This window comes from Oryza sativa, chromosome 11 (assembly GCF_034140825.1).
Source record: "Oryza sativa Japonica Group chromosome 11, ASM3414082v1".
Lineage (NCBI taxonomy): Eukaryota > Viridiplantae > Streptophyta > Magnoliopsida > Poales > Poaceae > Oryza > Oryza sativa.
Window position 1 is genome coordinate 4435393 of NC_089045.1, and position 20424 is coordinate 4455816.

A 20424-nucleotide genomic window follows, 5' to 3' on the forward strand; every position below is an offset into this window, starting at 1 on the left:
GTCCTGTGTGCGGTCTCCTCCTCACTCCCCCGCTTAATCCTCTCTTCCTTCCATCCAAACTTGCCACCTATGGCGCCCTTAAAAAACACTCATCCAATTCACACCACACTTTCTTCTGAACAAACAAGATCAATCGATACCCAATGGAGATGGATGGCTGCTTGCTGTCACCAGAGGACACCCCTTGATTAACAACACTCCATCTCCCTCAGGTTTGCATCTTGGTCTCTGTTTAAATTTGATGCACATTTTGCAAAATGGATTGGCCACTGGAATTTGTATGGCTTCAGAACTTTTTATATTTATTTGGAATCGAGTGATTTTACAGTCCTTAAAGGATACCGGGAGTTACCATATTTTCTAGTGTACTAACAATTTTGGTGCACCATAAAATTTCTCTTTTTGGACTTAGTTTGAATGTAGTATTGATTTTTCCTTCTTTTTTTTTGTTATTTGAATCTGCAGAGAAGAAGAAATTCTGAATTTTGAACAAGCATATATATATATATATATTTGCAGAGAAAGAGAGAAGAGATAGCTGCATTGCATGAGCTGAAGGGAAGAATGGCGCTGTTTGATCGGAATCAGAAGCAGCGGTCGTCGCTGTGCTCGACGGCGACCGTCGTCGTGTTCGTGGCGCTCTGCCTCGTCGGCCTCTGGATGATCTCCTCGCCGGAGACCATCCCGGCGGCGGCGGCCAACGTCAGCAAGAAGCCCGACGTCGTCGCCGTCAAGGAGGAGGACAGCTCGCTCGACGCCACCAACAATGTCAAACAGAACAGCGCCAACGTCGTCGCCGAGACCGCCGCCGCCGACGAGGCCGCCGCCGCAGACGAGGACGACAACCCCGCGAAGCCGGCCGCCGGCGAGAAGGCGGCGGCGGCGGCGGCGTCGTCCAAGGACCAGACGTTCGACGACGAGAACGGCAGGACGGAGGGCGGCGCGCTCGTCAAGCCGGAGAGCGGCGGCGGCGACGAGGCGGCCTCCGACGTGAAGGAGATCGGCAGCCTCGAGCAGGCGGCGATCGACATGAAGGACACCACCGAGCACTCGGTGGGTGACACCACCAAGGAGCCAGGCGTCGTCCAGGACAAGAGCTCCGAGGAGATCACGATGGCGGCGAGCGACGCGAGGGAGAGCAGCGATGGCGGCGGCGGCGGCGGCGCGGCCAAGAACAAGCAGACGTTCGACGACGAGAACGGCAAGCTCGACGGCGTCAACCTGGTGAAGGACGTCGAGAACAAGACGATGTCGGAGGAGGGCGCCAAGCCATTGCCGGAGGAGACGACGACCGTGAGCAGCAAGAACTCGATCGTCGCGGCGGCCGCCATGTCCGACGAGAAGCTCACCGACAACAATGGCGAGCAAGCGCAGCCGGTGGAGGCGCTGCCGAACGGGCAGGCCGAGCTGCTGACGGAGCGCGCGGCGCAGAATGGGTCGTTCACGACGCAGGCGGCGGAGTCGATCAAGGAGAAGAAGAAGCGCGCCGAGAAGAAGAAAAAGAAGAAGAAGAAGGTGAAGGCGGCGTCGGTGGCGGCGGCGGCGGAGGAGGAGGGCGGCGGCGGCGGCGCGGCGTCGTTGGGCTGGAGGCTCTGCAACACGAGCGCCGGCGCCGACTACATCCCGTGCCTGGACAACGAGGCCGCCATCAAGAAGCTCAAGACGACCGCGCACTACGAGCACCGCGAGCGCCACTGCCCCGCCTCGCCGCCGACGTGCCTCGTCCCGTCGCCGGAGGGGTACCGGGACCCGATCCGGTGGCCGCGGAGCCGCGACAAGATCTGGTACCACAACGTGCCGCACTCGGAGCTCGCGGCGTACAAGGGGCACCAGAACTGGGTGAAGGTCTCCGGCGAGTACCTCACCTTCCCCGGCGGCGGCACGCAGTTCAAGCACGGCGCGCTCCACTACATCGAGCTGATCCAGTCGTCGTTCCCGGAGGTGGCGTGGGGGCGGCGCAGCCGCGTCGCGCTCGACGTGGGATGCGGCGTGGCGAGCTTCGGCGGTTACCTGTTCGACCACGACGTGCTGACCATGTCCCTGGCGCCCAAGGACGAGCACGAGGCGCAGGTGCAGTTCGCGCTGGAGCGCGGCATCCCGGCGATCTCCGCCGTCATGGGGACGCGGCGGCTGCCGTTCCCGAGCAACGTGTTCGACGCGGTGCACTGCGCGCGGTGCCGGGTGCCGTGGCACATCGAGGGCGGGATGCTGCTGCTGGAGCTCAACCGGCTGCTCCGGCCCGGCGGGTTCTTCGTCTGGTCGGCCACGCCGGTGTACCAGGAGCTGCCGGAGGACGTCGAGATCTGGGGAGGTGAGTTCGATCGATCGACGGTGTCGTGGTGGTGTTGTCGCGATGGATGGATAGAGGTCTGAGGAGGTGGAGGGATGATGGTGCAGAGATGGTGAAGCTGACGAAGGCGATGTGCTGGGAGATGGTGTCGAAGACGAGCGACACGGTGGACCAGGTGGGGCTCGTCACGTTCCGGAAGCCGGCGGACAACGCGTGCTATATGAAGCGCCGCCAGAAGGAGCCGCCGCTCTGCGAGCCCTCCGACGACCCCAATGCTGCTTGGTACCAACTCGCTCCGTTTCATAATATAAGAATATTATAAGTTGTTTTACTTTTTTTCCTAATCAAACTTCATTATTCCGTTTCATATTAGAAGTAGTTTCACTTTTTTTCCTAGTCAAATCTCGATAAGTTTGACTAAATTTATAGAAAAATTTAACAACATTTGAAATATCAAATTAGTTTCATTAAATCTAAAATTTAATATATTTTTTATAATATGTTTGCTCTATAAACTTGATTAAAGTTAAAGAAATTTGACTAAAAAAAGTCAAGCGATTTATAATATGAAATGGAGGGAGTAAGATATCATGGATGTTTGGTAGGGCTTGTTTTTGGGCGGGATAATGAACTATAAGTAGGAAACTGAGAAACCCAGTTTTTTCAGATTCTCGAAAGCTAGCTTTGTTCCTCATAATCTTAAGTTCTCTGAACCGGCCCTAAGATTCTAAGAAGTAACTTATTGGTAGCCAGCTTCTTAAAATCTAAAAAGCTAGGTTTATAGATTTTAGCTTCTACTTTATTTTGTGAATTCTACTGCTACAAATACTTAGAATCAGGATAAAAAGATGGATTGTTGGGGAGCTTTAGTTGTGAAAGAATCTGTATATGTCAGAAGCTCACAAAAACAGACCTGTAGTGATGTTGTTTGCTACTTTCTTCGACGACTTAAGCTTCTTTTTTAGCATACTCTCTAACATACCCCTTTCATCAGAAAATAAATAATAAATAATAAGTGATGTTTTATACTACCTCCATCGTAAATTAGTGGTCGTTTTGACTTTTTACTTGCAACGTTTGACCATTCGTCTTATTTGAAAATTCAGTTCAAATATATGAAAAAAAGGGAAAAGTCATACTTAAATATTTTAGATAACGAATCAAGTCACAAACAAAATAAATAATAATTCCATAATTCTTTCAATAAAACGAATGATCAAAAGTTATATATAAAAACTCAAAGTGACAAGTATTTTGGAACGGATATAGTATAATAACATGGTCACCAGTATATGTTTATTGATTATTGAGTATAAAACCTATTAAAAAGTCCCTTCAAACTATATTTTGAAGCTAAATTGACCATGTCACTTTCAAAAGTCAAATCGTGCATATAGTCAAATATAGTTTATTTGTGACTAGCAGGAGCATCATGCATGTAGTTAAATAGTATAGTTTTGAGAAAATCCATTGTATACCCCTACAATCTTAGTGCCTTTAAATTTTGCTTACTTCCTTACATGTCTCTAAAATTTGATTTTGATCACTTCCATATCCCTCCCATCAGTTGACCGTTAGTTGACCATCAAATTTCCATAAAAATGATCATTTTACTCTTTAGATGAACATAGTTATTTATGAATTATATTATTGAAAATGTAAAATTGTTGCAGGAAACTATTATAGTTATGTGTCTATTGTGCGATACATTATTTATGGCAAAATTATTTTTAGATAATAAAATAAAAATATGTATTTATTTCATTTTTATAGTCATAAAAAATGAGGAGTATTTATGCAAAGATAGGACTACCAATGCTCACGATATTTCTTTTTATAAATGCTCCCGGTAAAAAAAATCCACTATCCTATTAAAATTTCAAATAAAAAAATTAATTTATTACATTTGTTTTATTTTCAAAATTTATGTCAAAATTTTCTGCACTGATTATGTAGTCTCTTTAGTTTCATAAAATGCATGCACTCAAACAAATTTTCAATCGTTTTTCAACGTTATATTCAAACATAAATCATCAAGGGCATTAAAAGACATTTGCAACCAAAGTTAATAGCGGAATAAAGGAAAATGTAATGGCAGGGGCATGGAAGGAATCGAGTTGAAATTTCAAATGTATGAAAGGGATTGGGTGAGTTTTCAAGGGGATACAGGGAATTTACTCTTTAATGCTTAATGTGTTTTCATATATGTTGTCTTTCCACAAACAACTTTAAGTTTTATTTATTTACATTGTTTTCCTAAAATTAAGTACATTCGATGTGTCACCACTCACCATTAGTTTCGATGATTTGATGAGATCTTTCCACATTACCTTGGGCCACTTTGAATCGCAGGATTGAGAAAACAGATGAATAGGAAAAATGTAGGAATTGAATGCCACATTTATTGGATTCCTATGGGATTTTGAAACACAGAAAAGTCTTCAAACTGTCGTTTGATTAGTACACAGGAAAAACGCAGTAACCTTAGACACATGAAAAGGAAAACATGAGGTAAGACATCATGCTTATTTTCCTCCAAAATTGCTCTAATAAGGTTCATTCCATAAAATTTCAAAGGAATTGATAGGAAACAATCCTTTGTTTCAAAGGACTCTATAAGATTATTTTCCATAGAATAAAATCCTCTAGAATTCCTATGGTTTTTCTTTTGATTCAAATGGGGTCTAAAGCTTTTGGGTGTGCACGCTAACGCAGGAACATAACTTTGCGGGCGTGCATGCACTGGGTGCCTACGGACCCATCGGTGCGGGGGTCGTGGTGGCCGGAGCGGTGGCCGGAGAGGATGGAGAAGACGCCCTACTGGCTGAACAGCAGCCAGGTCGGGGTGTACGGCAAGCCGGCGCCGGAGGACTTCGTGGCGGACCAGGAGCACTGGCGGAAGGTGGTCCGGAACTCGTACCTCACCGGCATGGGCATCGACTGGAAGACGGTGAGGAACGTCATGGACATGAGAGCCGTCTACGGAGGGTAAGTAACATCATCTCGTCGCCGGCGATCATCGAGAGCTTGGTTTGATCGATCACTGGCGTGTCGTCGGCGGCAATGGCGATCTCGGTTAATTTTGATGTTGTGTCGTCGATTTCATCTCCGGCCAGGTTCGCGGCGGCGCTGCGGGACATGAGCGTGTGGGTGATGAACGTGGTGACGATCAACTCGCCGGACACGCTGCCGGTGATCTACGAGAGGGGGCTGTTCGGCATCTACCATGACTGGTGTGAGTCATTCAGCACCTACCCGAGATCCTACGACCTCCTCCATGCCGACCATCTCTTCTCCAAGCTCAAATCCAGGTAGGTACAACAAATTTCACAAACTCCATCTCACATCACTTCATTCTACTTCGCATTTCGTACAATAATGTCGACATTTTCTGTAATCAATTTTGTCAATTGCAGCAGGCTGAATATATATACATATTTCAATATGAGAAATTTTACCGAAATTTACACTATAAAATAAAATATGATAAAAATCGCTCTTTCGGTATTGGAGACTGGATTGATTTCCATTATCGAAGAACGTCAATTGCAGCCGAGGTAATAAATAGCGTTCGTAGCGCCCGCAATAGCAGCCACTATAGCACGTAACGGACTGAAGATAGCATGCTGTAACTTAGTGCCCGCTATAGCGCTTCTCTACCATTATAGCAACCCGTTATAGCGCTTCGCGATCGCTATAAAAACTTGTTATTGACTTTGTTGGACCATTACAACGCTTAAATGTTGTTCTTCACATATGGATTGTACAACTTGATGTTAATATTGAAACTTGATGTTAATATTGATATCAATCTAAGGTTACTTTCTCATATTTGCTATTGGGACTTAGCGGCCGCTATCCACAGTCCGCTACACAGACACTAATCCGCTAACAACCCACTGTACACTATTTATTACATTGATTGCAGCGTTGATATGAAAAGTTAAGGAATGACCTTTTTGTTACAACATTGAACGATTTTGGTGTTGAATTGAAGGTGCGAGGTGTTGCCGGTGATCGTGGAGGTGGACCGGATCCTCCGGCCGAACGGGAAGCTCATCGTGAGGGACGACAAGGAGACGGTGGACGAGATCAAGGGGGTGGTGAGGTCGCTGCAATGGGAGGTCAGGATGACCGTCTCCAAGAACAGGGAAGCGATGCTCTGCGCGAGGAAGACGACGTGGCGGCCCACGGAAGCCGAGGCAAGATGACCTCGCCGTCACCGGCCGGCGATCCATGTAGTAGAGTCTTTTGGTCGGTTGATCCGGTGGTAGCTGCAATACTTAGCACGTACAGGGTGATCTACACTACACTGGGTGCTGCAGCATTGCAATAACTGAGCTAGATATTACTGGAGCTTGTAGCTTTTTTTTTGGGGGGGTTTTGTTCTTCAGATTTTTTTTTATAGTTTTATACTGAAGAACCTGTGACTTGGGGGGGACTTGATAGTACATAGAGATTTGAATGACACAATAGCACACATCTGAGGAGATACATTATGTGAAAATAGCCTAGAAGTTAAAAAGATTCACATGGTGGGATTTCTTGAATGGGTGCTTCTCAGCCTCAATCACCTCATGAAGTTAAAAGATGATGAAAAAAAATTGTTTATCTACCTTACACATGGCTGCATCAATGCACCAAGGGAAGCAACTAGATTACCCTGTTAGCGGCTAGAGGTACAGATAACCTACCACCTAAAAATACAACAAACTGACCGTAGAACAAAGCTATTTCAGCCGATCCAACTAAACAAGCCAGAGCCATCATGCATGAAGATGCAATCACATGATCCCGCAATGGCGTGCCTCACAGTAATGGTTTCGCAATATTTGGGGAAAGTAGTACTCCGTCAGTATGAGAGGACTCAGAAGTCCCAACGTTGAAGCTGTACTCTAGCTTCAGCCATATCCTTCTGCGCCTTTCTTCGGCGGTAGAAAATAGGACAATCCCGGCTGCGATCATTGCACCAACATAAATTTAAAGCTTGTGGATCAAGAAGCTTATAGCTAACATGCAACTGAAATGTACAAATTGTTGAATGGGAGAAAAATGGCAAACCTTGTGCAGAGAACGTCCTGATGAAGGGAGCCTTGGCACTCCTGGCACTGCGTCCAGAGCCTCCCAAAGAGCATCTCCAGCTCAGAAACTGCAGACGTTAACATTAATTCAGCCAGTAATCAAACGCCAGGAGACCCAGTAAACCCTTATTGAGAGGATATATCGTACCGTTTCCTACAGTTTTGCAGTATAACTCTGCTTCTCTTCCCTTGCAATGAAAGCAAAGCGTTTGATTGGAACCACTGCAGGGTGACAATACAGTGATTAAAATATAAGGTTTTTACAAGAACGCAGTTGAAATAAGGTTTTACCACTTAGATAGGGGTACCCAAAATGAATGGTGCTCTTTACAGTAAGATGGTAATTTTAATTAAATCTTGTGATGAACAAGATCTAAAATCTAATATTGAAAATCTGTCAATAATTTATGGCGTTTTCCAGTAAAAAAACAACATGACGTTTTTTACACTAATCTTAGTGTAAAACGTCATATACTAACGACAGGAGGGAGCACAATAGGAAAAAAGAAAGGCATACTTCATAGTTTTTTGCATTTGCAAGTAGGAAATTCACCTTATAACTGCTTTGCATCCGAGGCATGTCAATTGTTTCTTTGCAAATTTCATTATTCCACTATTTGAAGGAGTTGAGATTGAAACAGCCCTGGTGTGACTTCCATGAAGCAGCTCTCTACTGGCATTCTTCAGAATCGGCTCAAAGATCCTCAAAAGTGGCTAGCAATTAAAAGTTTGTTAGAATTGGAGGAAGCGAATTTTCGAATATCAAGAAATGTGTTCTGGACATACTTTGCTGATTTGGTTCTCAAGGTAGTATTGGGGATCTATTGGTATGTTATTATCCAAAACATAAATAGGATCTTCTGACCTCTCATATGCCTACAAGAAGAAGGATTTCATCAAACTATCACCATCACAAGATAAATACATGACTCTGCAATTGAAAGTACATTCAAGTTTACCTTTGCCCCTTTTGCTGCTTTGATTATAACATAAGGAACCCGGTCACCAACAGTAGGAGCAGTAGCAGCGTCCCTCTAACCAAGGAAAAAACAGTCAGCAGCATCACTAAGTGTCTCCTATCTTGATCAGCAACATACAGAAAAAAGACACAATGGCTCATACCTTTCGCATTCTCTCAGCAAGCTCCACATGGGCAGCTTTGACAGCATAATCCTCTCCTGTTTTAGTCAAACCCTGTACAACAAACAGTTAAAGATTTACAACACAGACAACACAGAGGATTCAATCGTATTAAGTAGTGTGCGGATTCACCTTTGTTATAACTAGAAGAGATAAGTCTACACGGTTCATTAGTAGATCAGAAATGGTGTTCTTGACATATTGAACTGCACCAGGAACATCTCTGTCCACTAGTATTTTATGAAGGCACTCAGTAACCAGGTTCTTTACTAATAAACAGTTGTCCCTTCTCACTGTTTCAATACCTATAAGCAAAGTTAGAATCATGTTAAAGCAAGAAGGTAAGATGATATCTAAGACAAGACAAAAGAAAATACCTTTCGTGTCCATTTTGTCAAATTTCTCAGGATTTGTCCAGTACAAACCAGCATATCTCTTCTTGCTAATCAGTAGATAAGGGAAATAGATCTTCTCAAACTCAAGCTTGATGGGCTGCAGGAAAGGTATCAACATAAATATGAGTTGAACTCAAAGTAACAAAATTGGAAAAAAAATGGATACTGCAGATGCAAAATTAGAAAGGAAATGCAAAGGGCAAAATTATTACGACAAGTATCATTTCAGATGATTTTGAAACGGAGGGGCATTAATGTCAAATAACAGTTACCACAGTAGTTAATGAGTCACCTTAATAAATGTTCCACTAATGTAGTCTGCAGCTTCTCTTCCTAGCTTCATTGCGTCCTCAACAGTAGAAACACCGAACTGTACCATTACAGAATCAGTATCTCCATAGATGACCTGTAATGCAAAAAACAAAGCATGAAAAGATAGAACATAAGCGAGAGGGCAGGCTAACCAAACTCATATACCAATAACTAAAGAAACAAAAGATCATGCAGGCAGGGAAGAAAGTGATTATTGTGCTGATGTCTGGCCACCAACTGCACAGTTTTAGGTTTTGTCAAACAGGAATATGGCCACTCATCATTCACCTCTGCATTGTGCTCATAGCCTCCAAGTGTCGTGAATTTATCTTCAACAAGCTTTTTTGTATGTTCAATCATCTGTCGACCTGTTTGATAAATACATCAGTTTTATGCAATACAACATTTCTCTTGTTAGCTAACTGTACAATGAATTTATTGATTCCAGAATTGATGCTCACCATAGCTGGTCACACTTGAAGAAATTTCTAAACAAGGTAATTGACCAACAGTCGCTCCAGTAAAACCATAGACAGAGTTTGCGCTTATCTGAAACATAAACCATCCAACAATATCATGATTCAATGAGTGCACATTTGTGTATCACTGATTTGAGGGAATTGGAGATAAAAAAGCTATGTAAATACTTTTAGGGCAAGCTGACGACCATCAAGAACGGCCCTTTCAAATGGATCCTTTGCTTCCTGAACAAGTAATTGGTGAATTTAGCATAGGATGTAAATGTAGCCTAAAGTGCAGAGGATTTTTATGTGCAATTGGCTCACTACAACAGCAGGGGAGAAACAGAGAATGATACCTTCAAATCTGCTTTCGCCCTTTTCCGAGCAGCCAACAATTCTTCAAGGATTTCAGGAAGTATACCCTGATATTTGAGACGTCGTCTTGTTTAGGAAACAAGTGCTGTTAATAATACCTTTTACCATGTCTGGAAGAAATTACCTTTTGCACATCTGGTTTCACAAATGTTTCACCAGATGGGGTTTTGTTGACACTTTCTGGAGGCAGGTTGAGTTTGCGGGCATCCTCAGGGGGGACCTTCAAACAGTAAACATGAGCTTTGTGAATACCCAATAATATCAGAGAACAAATGTTTCTGCTGTATGTAGTAGGTATTATAATCAGAAATTAAGAAACTAATTTTTACCAAAGTACAGTAGCATAGGTTATATGCCATCATGATGGATGGATACAACGAAGCAAAGTCCAAAGTCGCAATGGGTTTCTCATAAAATCCAGCCCTTGCCTCCAAAACCTAAAAAAATGAAGGAAGGCATAAATTGATATAAGATAAATAATAACTGGACAACAGAAGGAATGTAGCTAGAATGCTCATTGCACGACCATTAGAAACATGACAAAGAAACAGAAAGTGAGCAGGTACGGAAATATATTTTTCTCAACAGAACCATCAAAGCATTCCTTTTTTGCCTTATTTTGGATAAAGAAAGCTTTATTGATCTCAGATCATTACACCAAGGTAATACAACTGATCTAAGACCACTCGCAGCCTAGTTTTTTTTTTTGCATGAATTCTGATTTCTTAGTAAATACAGTAGTTGTATCATTACATGCCAGCAAGCAACCAATGATGAACTAGAAACACACAAATCATGTCCATTGACTTACAGTTGCACCTTCAAAGGTATCCTGTCCAGACGCTTGACCCTTTATATTTGGTATAACAAGGTTTTTCTGTTTTGCTTTCCTGAGTAGCTGTGAGAGGACCTGAGGAACAGTTGTACTTATTAGAATGCAGTGCATTATTTTCATTAGCAGTTTGGTGTTACTGTCACCTTAATGCTCTGTCCCCTTGAAAGAAGAAATGAAATGGGAACTCCAGTGACTCTTGCCATTTCCACATAGTTGTAGATATACATCAACTTATCTAGCAGTCGTTGTGGAAGATAGGCATCCTGTGTTTACAGCAATTGTAAAAGTTAAGGAGGTAGTCATTTTTTAAAATAAAATAAAAAAACCAGAGCAGATCAGAGCTAGGCTTCCATTTGCCAGTAACCAACTGGCACATCAAAATCAACAAAGAATCAAATAGTCATTTGAATTACAAACAGCCATTTCAGTCACACTGGCAAATATCTAAGCCACTGGCAGTCTAGCAGACCTACCTGCAAATAGCAAATTAGAACACAATTGTTTCCACATGTTGAAGTATTATTAACAACCTTATGGTACTGCTTATTTGCTGTGACTAGCAAAATACTCATACATATTTATGGAATTAAAAAAATCACAATGGCACGTTGCTAAGAAGAAAACTATATATTTGGCTGCCAAATCGGTGATTCTTGCACAAGAAGCATCAGCACATGGTTAGCTTTTGTCTGTGCCTTTACCGTACATTTGATTTTAAGAGGGGATGGACAGTGGTCCCACATGTCAGAATTTTTGGGAGTTGGTGGTGGTGGCAGATTCACCACTCAACACCACCATTCCCTTCTTTTAAAGAATATAGAAAAATAACATCGTTATCTTGGAAAATAAAATATAACAATGTCGAGTAAAACTCGACAATTCAACCAACATACTTCATAGAAACTTCAGCTTAATATCAGATGACTTAAGGGAATTTGTTTTTTCAAACACAACTTAAGGGAGTTTTTAGCTGACCTTCAAACAATAAACCGCAAGCCGTCTTCGTGTCTCTGAATTCCCATTTTGAAGATCAGATATAATTGAGTGATGAACATCCTCTTTCTGCCCAAAAGAAGCCCAATAACAGAAAAATTAAAAAGAGAATATTTAATGCAACAAGGTAGTGCATTGCTAAAAAACTTAAGAGAATATAGACACCCATTATGCAGTTAGCTTTGCAACAGAAAATCAAGCCATAAAGTGACCAAACACAGAAGATTTGAGTGAAAAGCTGTGAACATGATTTAGAAGCACTTTGGGGTGTGCTGACAGCAATTTAGAGAACTTGAAATATCTTGAGTCTCGTCTTACTTGCTCCCCGAGGAAATGTGCAGATACAGAGTTTAATGAATAAGAACTAAGCTTGTAATCCCGTTGCATAGCCTGCATTATAAACAGAAAGTAAAGATTAGCAATAGATGAAACAATGTAATAATGTATAATAACTACCAATCTAACTATCATCAGTAGATCATAACCTGCAGAAGATCAAATTGTACTCTTCCTTCCACTGCTACATCTTTACTTTCACGCATACCATATTGCCTGGAAATGTACACAGAATAACAAATAGATCGTTAAGTTTATGTTACATAACGAACTGAGCCTAGCTCAGTTGGTCAAGGGCGTGGATGTATGTCCAGAGTCTAGACCACCCAAGTTAAACTCCGCGTTGAGACAAATTTGGATACCTATTTCTTCTTAATTAAAAAGCCACCTAGTTCCACCTAGGTTGGTCGAGTTATTTAAGTTCATGTTACATGGAGAGAAATACATTTTCTCTTCATTGCATTTCATCTTTGAGATTTTTAGACAGCAAGGTATTGCATCAATATCAATGTAGCTTGCAGGCCAGGAAATAATGTCATAGTAATACATGATTAATGCAGACTGAAAAATGGAAGGGATTGTGAAATACAATGCATGATATTGGCTCTCCAATTTTCTCCCATATGAATGAAAGGGATATGAACATTAAATATTTATCTTACTAAATGATGTGAATTGTGGAAATTCAAGCGATAACAAACAGTGTCCAAGTTCTGATGGATCAAATATCTAAACCAGGTTGTGCTAACAGGTAAAGAAATACAGTGTCTATCTAAGCAGGACAAAATTGCTTCCGCAAGAAAACATGTGGAGTGAAATGTCTTACAGTACCAAGGACACAACTCATTATTGGAAGTAATTTCTAAACAATAAGCAGCATCTTCTTTTTGACAAATGAGAAGGAATGGTGTTATCAGCTAAACCAGGCTATAAAAAAATGCATGCACAAATTCAATAGTATAACCAAATAAAATAGGAGAAATAACACGAAGAAAGCATGACCTGCACATGTAAGGGGGAAAAAGTACCAAACATAATTAGAAAGTATAACCATTTGACCATAAAGGCATTAGTGTAACGCATGGTGAATATTTAAATGGCTAAAATATACTATGGATGATAAATGAAAACTAATATAGACTAGAGTGACTAGGAAGTAACCTTGAAGAGAAAGTTGTGTCACGGACACGAACACGACTATTTCTGATTCGTCCAAGTATTGGAAACTCTACTATCTTAAGAACTTCAGCTCTCTGCAAATGTATGAAATCTAACTGTAACAAGATATCCCAAATTGCCAAATGTATTGCAGATATTGTATTTACAAAATCCTGTACCTCAATAAGATAGGGTAAGTCAAATTTGCAGATATTGTATCCAATAATAATATCAGGGTCCACTTCACGTATGAAATCCTGGAAAGAATCAGAATCAGCTTGGTTTTTAGTAAGTTCTGTGTACCTGTTGTAAACTCCAACCAGCATTACTTACCCTCCAAGCAAGTAGAACATCCCTCTCTGTGTCAAATGACATAACATCAACTCCAACAATGGGAGAACATGATTTAAGCGTCATAACATTGCGTACAAAAGGTTGTCCTTCTCCTTGAAGGGTGACCAAGTTAGCTATCTATTTTCATCCAGAGAAGCAAGTCAAGAAACTGTGTACATAGAGACATTTGGAATTGAAACTAAATGATATAAAGTATTAACTATATGTAGATAATGAAATCAACCTGAATAACGGGATCATGAGTTGGTTCTGGGAAGTGACCTTTGCGACCGGCACATTCAATATCAAAACTTAATATGCGAAATGGAGCCATCTTAGAATGTTCTCCTTCAGCAGCATGGCTTACCAAATCCGAATATCTGTTATTTGACTTAAGAATGCACATGAAAAGTAATATCATAGTTCAATAATAAATTTGAAGATATTCACTTAGTATAAAAGGATACAGGCAATCCAACTCTAGCTGACAATAGGACATGATACGAGCTGCCTTCATATACTTTCCGGCAGGAACTTCAATCCAATTACCACCAACAATATTGCAGTCAATCATGAAGCGAAGTGCAAAAAGAATGTTGCTTTCATATGTCAGAAAACTCTTCGAACCAAGGCCTTCAATTGTTATGCCCCTTTCCAGGATGCCTATAGGTGCAAAGTGCAAACCTATGTCAGTTGTGGTAAGCCAGCAAAAAAATGACAAAGTAACTTGTAGCAGCTTCTCAGTAGATCATAAAATATGGGCACAAAATAAAGATGATAAAATCACACAATAATATATTACTGCAGCTCAAAATGATATTTAAGCTATCCATTGCGTAAAAAGATTGTGACCTCAATATACAACAATGAATAGTAATCATCTTGTCTCTTAAACCAACACTGACCGCGACAACTAGCAACCATTGTTGGCAAAGCAACCACTATCTTGAGGAAAGGCTGAGATTGCTGTGGTTGGTAATGCATGATTGTCTGCTTCTGCACAAGTTCGATTCTCTTCACAAACCTTGGCACGTTGCTGTTCCTATTTGAATCCTTCATCCTCCCCTGTAATACAGTATGATAAAACATGTAAAGAAAACCCATACTGCCAATGTATCCCGTTTGTGAAAGTATCTTGGTTTAAGATACAATGGAGCACAGAAACCTCTAGTGTTTGGTGGAAGCGTGAAATATCATCAGGGCCCATCCCCATTGGACAACTGATGTAGAAATATGGCTCAAATCCATGCACTTGGCAGCATACACTGTGACCTAATGTTAACATGACAACATCATATATGAGCATTAGCCATATGATAAAAATAGGAAGAAAGATAGATAGGTTTTAAATAGACATATATAACCTTCTCTAGTTACGCCAAATATCCTGAGTATAGCTGCAGGACCAGATGAGTTGGGGAGCAGTACTTTGTGGCTCTCACCAATAACATAATCTATCTCCAGCTGCTGAAAAGCTAGAAATCCAACAATAGGAGCAGAGTGTCAAGAATAAGATAAAACCTGTAACTGAACCGTCAACATAGATCCTTGTTCAAAATAGACCTAACAAAAGAGCTAGCAAACTATCTATGCTATGACAAACAATCCTTACAAAACAAGACCATCACATGATTATTAGTCCCTCCAGTCATCAAACGATGATGTTTTGGGAATCTTCTCGCGTACCAAGATATAGTTAAGTAGTAGCATTTATTACATCCTACCATATTCACTCCTATGCATTGCAACACATCTAGCAACACAAACTTGAGTGCTGAAGTTGCAACCAAAAGCTTGTGACCGGCATTTGCTAGGTCAAGAACAGCACCTATTAAATTGAAATATATATACACATGCATGCTGATGTGTATTGATAGGGGTATAGGTGGCCAAACAAACACAAAACCATCCCATCCACATTCTTTGTTGGACTTGCCCATTAAGGTTAGAACATGTTTCTTTAACAACTGCACGGAGCAGCTTGTTCGTTGAAACATTCATACCATAGGGGGCCAAAGAAAGACAAAACCATCACATCATCATTCTTTGTTAGACTTGTCCATGAAGGTTAGAACTTGTTTATTTAACAATGCAGGGAGTAGCAAGATTGAAACATTCATACCAGAGGTGGCCAAACAAAGACAACACTATCCCATCATCATTCTTTGTTAGACTTGCCCGTGAAAGTTATAACTTGTTTCTTTAACAACTGCAGGGAGTATCTTGTTCATCGAAACATTCAGACAATAAACTACTATTCCATCTCTATACATCACGTGTAACTAGTGATGTTATAGAAATCTAGGCTGAACAGGACATGACCTCTGAGTTCACGAAGGTCAAACTAACTAGTCTATGTGCAAATGCAATCATTAATATTACACTTAAACATCAGTTTGTCAACAAAAAATTGGCAATGATTTCTAAAATAAAACAGCACAAAGTACAAGTATAAAGAAAATCAAGGTCTACCAATTTCAAAACCACCAATAGTTCAATTGAATATAACAGAATCAGCTTTCTCTTGATGACCAGAATGGATAATTTATGAAATTAAGGTTTAGATTCTCAGTAAAAAAAATTAAGGTTTACATTTGGTTACCCTCCATGCATGAATCAGGCACAATACCAATACCAAACATTGTCACAGTCTACGTCACACACTACATAGAAATTCATGTTCCAACCTAATGTACAAAACAAAAAAAAATTCACCAACCAATTGAGCGCATTAATTAATACCACAAAAGTCCATCATTCTGGCCCAAAACGGTAGGAATTAACCATGCTCTCAACTCTTATAGCTGAACCTGAAAAAACCCTGCTAGTTTGCACATAATTAGCTACAATACCCAAATCCTAGCACTGAATCTCACCATATCAATTCAATCGACCCTGCATTGTGGAGATGTGGACAACACAAAAAAATTATCCAGCGGCAGTCGCTCACCCCTGGATCCAACCCCAATTACGCCTCCCTCGGTAACCCAACTGCACATACCGGAGATAGCCAAGCACGCATAGGATGAGAGCGGGTGGGGGAGAAGGGAAGGAGAGGACCGTACCAACATTGCGCGAGCAGCCGGACGCTAGGTCGGCGGGGAGCGCGGGGCGCCTCCAGCGGGAGAGGCGTGAGGCGAGGGCCTCGTCCCGGTCGAGCAGCAGCAACGCCTCCTCGTCCTCCGCCAGGATGGTCTCGTCGAGGAAGACGTCCTCGTCCATCATGTCCTCCTCCTCCGCCACGGGCGCCGCCGCCGTCGCGGCGGGCGGAGGCGGCTGCGGGGTGCCACCGGGGTGGGCCCGCTTCGCCGCCGCCCCGGATGGCCCCGGGGGCGGCGCCCCTCGCCGCTTGCCGCCGCGTCCGCCTGAGCTCATCGCCGGAGAGGGGGGAGGGGGAGGGAGAGGGGAACGCGGGAAGAGAGGGGAGCGGAATTTGGGGTTCCCGCCATTGCTGCACGATGTAGGGTTTTATCGGAGAGGAGATACCGGAATACGCCAACGCTGTGTCGATTACGTAAAATTGATCGAAGTTTGTAGTCAAAGGGTTCAAGGCCCAGTCAAATATCGGCCCACGATTTTTATTTTTTTTAGATGACTCCCGGTCGGGCGCCCGATCCGGAGGGGGTAAAATCGGGCGCTGACGTTAGCATGACGTCAGCGCCCGATTTACATACAAAATTATTTTAAATTGATTTATCTCTTAAATTTATCCAAATCATGATCCGATTGAATTATTAAATTCGTTACAATTAAATCTTCAAAACAAGACCACACATGGATATATTTCGACGAAAAAAATTAGCTTATTATTGAATTATTTTTAAATGTTACATGATGTTCCACCAGGTATATCGAAATTGTTTCACTAAGTAGATCGAAAATATTTCACTCGTTTAAATCGGGTGTTGTTTCACCTTATATAAAAACAATGTTTCAGCAAATAGTGAAAGAATGTTTCAGTTCACTGCAACATTAGATCTATACATAGTGGAACATTGTGAGTACACTAGGTGAAATATTTTTCGGTGGAACAAAAAATAAACCAAATTCCCTTAATAGGGGTTTCAAAATATGTGGGTTTTTTTTGTTGCAATGGAATGTTTCGTTCAGTGCAACATTAGATCTATACATAGTGAAACATTGTGAATACACTATGTGAAACATTTTTGGTGGAACAAAAAATAAACCAAATTCCCTTAATAGAGAGTTTCCAAAATATGTGGGTTTTTTTATTGCAAAAGAGTATTTTAATTCACTACAACATTAGATCTATAAAATAGTGAAACATTCTAAATACACTAGGTGAAACATCTTTTGTAGAAAAAAGGAAGAGAGAAGTGGGTGGGTCCAAGTCCCCCCCCCCCCCCCCGCCCGCCCCGGTCGTTTTTTGTGTGAACATTTTTTTTCTAAAAAAAAAAGTCTACTTTCGTAAAACAGGTGTTGAGTGTCTCCCGAATCATGTCTCTCAACAGTATTAGAAGCAACTATGGGATGTGGCATCTTCTTTACTTAGATCTTTATTATCTCACGTGGAGCCTACGTGACACTAGAAACAAAATTAAAAAAAAAACACTAATGGAGCCCACACGTTGTGTGGATGTTTGCTAATAAAAATTAAAACAAATTATATGAACCCACATGTTAGTATGACCCACACTACTGCCTCTCTCCAAACTGTCTATCGTTGCCGTCGTTGATGGCCCAGCAGCCACAACAATCAGTCATTGGGTCGCGTGAGCTATTGAGTCATGAGTTTTTTATCCAGTCCTAACTCTAATCTATACTTCTATAAAGTTATATTATAAAGTTATAGCATACTAGATCTAAAACTCGTAACCATGCTATATCATCAACCATCAATAATTATTATATATTTAACCCATGCAAGTATATAACATCATCTACAATTTATTTAATTCTATAAATTAACATGTAAGCATATTCAATCATCATATCTCACATCATTTACACAATATTTTAATAAATATATATGTTATTTTTATAATATTTAATATATTCATATTAAAGCGTGAATATATCATTTGTTCATTTCATATAAGTACTGATAACCCAGACGTTTCATTATTTTTTTTCTTATTTATTGCTAGTTTGATTGTAAAAAATATATATTGATAATTAATTAGTAATTCCCGTATCAAAGCGCGGGAAATCATACATTGGAAAAGACTATACAATTGTATATTGTAGAGTGATATACCTGACGCAAGCGGTATCGCAAGTGTTAAAATATTGATTTAACAATTACTATCCAATAGACATTTCGATATAATCGATGACACACTTTGGTTGTGTTTAGTTCTTTGGTCAAAATTTTTTTAAAGTATACGGACAAATATTTGAAATATTAAACACAGGCTAATAGCACAACAAATTACATATTCCACCTGTAAACTGCGAGACGAATTTATTAAGCCTAATTAATCCGTCATTAGCAAATGTTTACTGTAGCATCACATTGTCGAGTCATGGCGTAATTAGGCTCAAAAGATTCATCTCGTAATTTTACATGTAAACTGTGCAATTGGTTTTTTCGTTCACATTTAATGCTTTATGTATATGTTTAAACATTTTTTGGAGATTTTTGGAGATTTGAAGGGAACTAAACACGGCCTTTTATAACGTGGTTTGATGTGAGCTCAACAGCAATTATTACAGGCCTTTTATAACGTGGTTTGATGTGAGCTCAACAGCAATTATTACAGTGAGTGGGGTTGCAAACTTGCAATAGAGGATATTGATGATTGATCGGTCAACAAGCAGATTGGCTTTAAGTTCTCAACGATTTCTCCTTCTTTCACTACCCTTTGTTAATTCCGTGCTCACTATATATAAAAGAACTGAATCAACCAGTATTAAATATTCTAATAACTTGAGCAAATGAAGAATCGCCATATAATTAGTCAGCTCAAATCAATGGTCAGACTAATTCGATAGAGAAAATCACTTGTATGTCTCTAAAATTTTAGCTAGTTTTTTTTATGTCTCTGTATTTTGTTTATTTCCTTGTATACTCCTAAAATTTTATTTTAACCCCTTCCATGTCCCTTCCATCAGTTGACCGTTAGTTAACCATCTAATTTATATAAAAATGACCATTTTACTCTTTGGATGAACATAGAAAATTATGAGTTATATTATTAAAAATATAAAAGTTTTTCACATAAGACTATTAATAATAATGACTATTAATAATAATGAGTTTGTTGTGCTATACATTATTTACGAAAAAATTATTTTAGATAATAAAATAAAATACTATGTATTTTTTAATGTTTTAAAAAGTTATAAAAACGAGGAGCACACATATAAAGATAGGACTACCAATGTTCACAACATTGTTCTTAAGAATGCTCCGGATAAATAAAATCTATTGCCATTTTAAATTTCAAATAGAAAATTTAATCTTACATTTGTTTTATTTTCAAAATTTATGTCAAAATTTATTTAGTCTCATTATTTACATAAAATGCACATACTGTGCACTCAAATAAAATTTTAAATCGTTTTTCAAGCTTATATTTAAACCTAAACCATCAAGAGTATTAAAGACATTTGCCACCAAAGTGTAATGAACGAAAATGTAACGGTATGGGCATGGAAGAAATCAATTTGAAATTTCAGTAGTATAGAAGGGATCGAATAAATTTTAAGGATATAAAAGGCATTGAGTTGTTATCAAGCGTGTACAGGAATT

At 40.4% G+C, this 20424-nt stretch overlaps 2 protein-coding genes across 2 annotated transcripts; one reads left to right on the forward strand and one right to left on the reverse strand.

Annotated features, from left to right (window-relative positions):
* Window positions 1-86: 86 nt before the first annotated feature.
* Window positions 87-6840, forward strand: LOC4349967 (probable methyltransferase PMT26). The gene is made up of 6 exons (XM_015761559.3): window positions 87-212; window positions 466-2311; window positions 2398-2572; window positions 5006-5278; window positions 5407-5601; window positions 6288-6840. Exons 2-6 carry the CDS (start codon window positions 565-567, stop codon window positions 6499-6501), a joined length of 2604 nt encoding a protein of 867 aa, XP_015617045.1. The 5' UTR covers window positions 87-212; window positions 466-564; the 3' UTR covers window positions 6502-6840.
* On the reverse strand, window positions 6832-17131 carry LOC4349968 (DNA polymerase delta catalytic subunit-like). Its single transcript, NM_001423174.1, has 30 exons — window positions 16775-17131; window positions 15074-15184; window positions 14875-14981; window positions 14615-14774; window positions 14177-14372; window positions 13954-14089; window positions 13710-13847; window positions 13556-13633; window positions 13380-13471; window positions 12368-12434; window positions 12201-12272; window positions 11865-11951; window positions 11033-11152; window positions 10866-10964; window positions 10384-10491; window positions 10179-10274; window positions 10036-10101; window positions 9866-9922; window positions 9680-9767; window positions 9507-9586; window positions 9199-9312; window positions 8889-9003; window positions 8644-8816; window positions 8494-8565; window positions 8331-8405; window positions 8158-8247; window positions 7925-8085; window positions 7520-7593; window positions 7352-7439; window positions 6832-7245 (listed from the first exon to the last, which is right to left on the reverse strand). The coding sequence occupies exons 1-30, from the start codon at window positions 17082-17084 to the stop codon at window positions 7158-7160; spliced, it is 3318 nt and encodes a 1105-aa protein (NP_001410103.1). The 5' UTR covers window positions 17085-17131; the 3' UTR covers window positions 6832-7157.
* Window positions 17132-20424: the final 3293 nt, after the last annotated feature.

Excerpts from the sequence above, each read along its gene's own strand:
- LOC4349968 (NM_001423174.1), bottom strand. The coding sequence starts at position 17,084 with ATGAGCTCAGGCGGACGCGGCGGCAAGCGGCGAGGGGCGCCGCCCCCG. Across the intron at positions 14,775-14,874 it reads GCTTCCACCAAACACTAGAG|GGGAGGATGAAGGATTCAAA; the intron begins GTTTCTGTGCTC and ends ACTGTATTACAG. Across the intron at positions 10,492-10,865 it reads ATACCTTTGAAGGTGCAACT|GTTTTGGAGGCAAGGGCTGG; the intron begins GTAAGTCAATGG and ends TCATTTTTTTAG.
- LOC4349967 (XM_015761559.3), top strand. The coding sequence starts at position 565 with ATGGCGCTGTTTGATCGGAATCAGAAGCAGCGGTCGTCGCTGTGCTCG. Across the intron at positions 2,312-2,397 it reads GGACGTCGAGATCTGGGGAG|AGATGGTGAAGCTGACGAAG; the intron begins GTGAGTTCGATC and ends ATGATGGTGCAG. Across the intron at positions 5,602-6,287 it reads TTCTCCAAGCTCAAATCCAG|GTGCGAGGTGTTGCCGGTGA; the intron begins GTAGGTACAACA and ends GTTGAATTGAAG.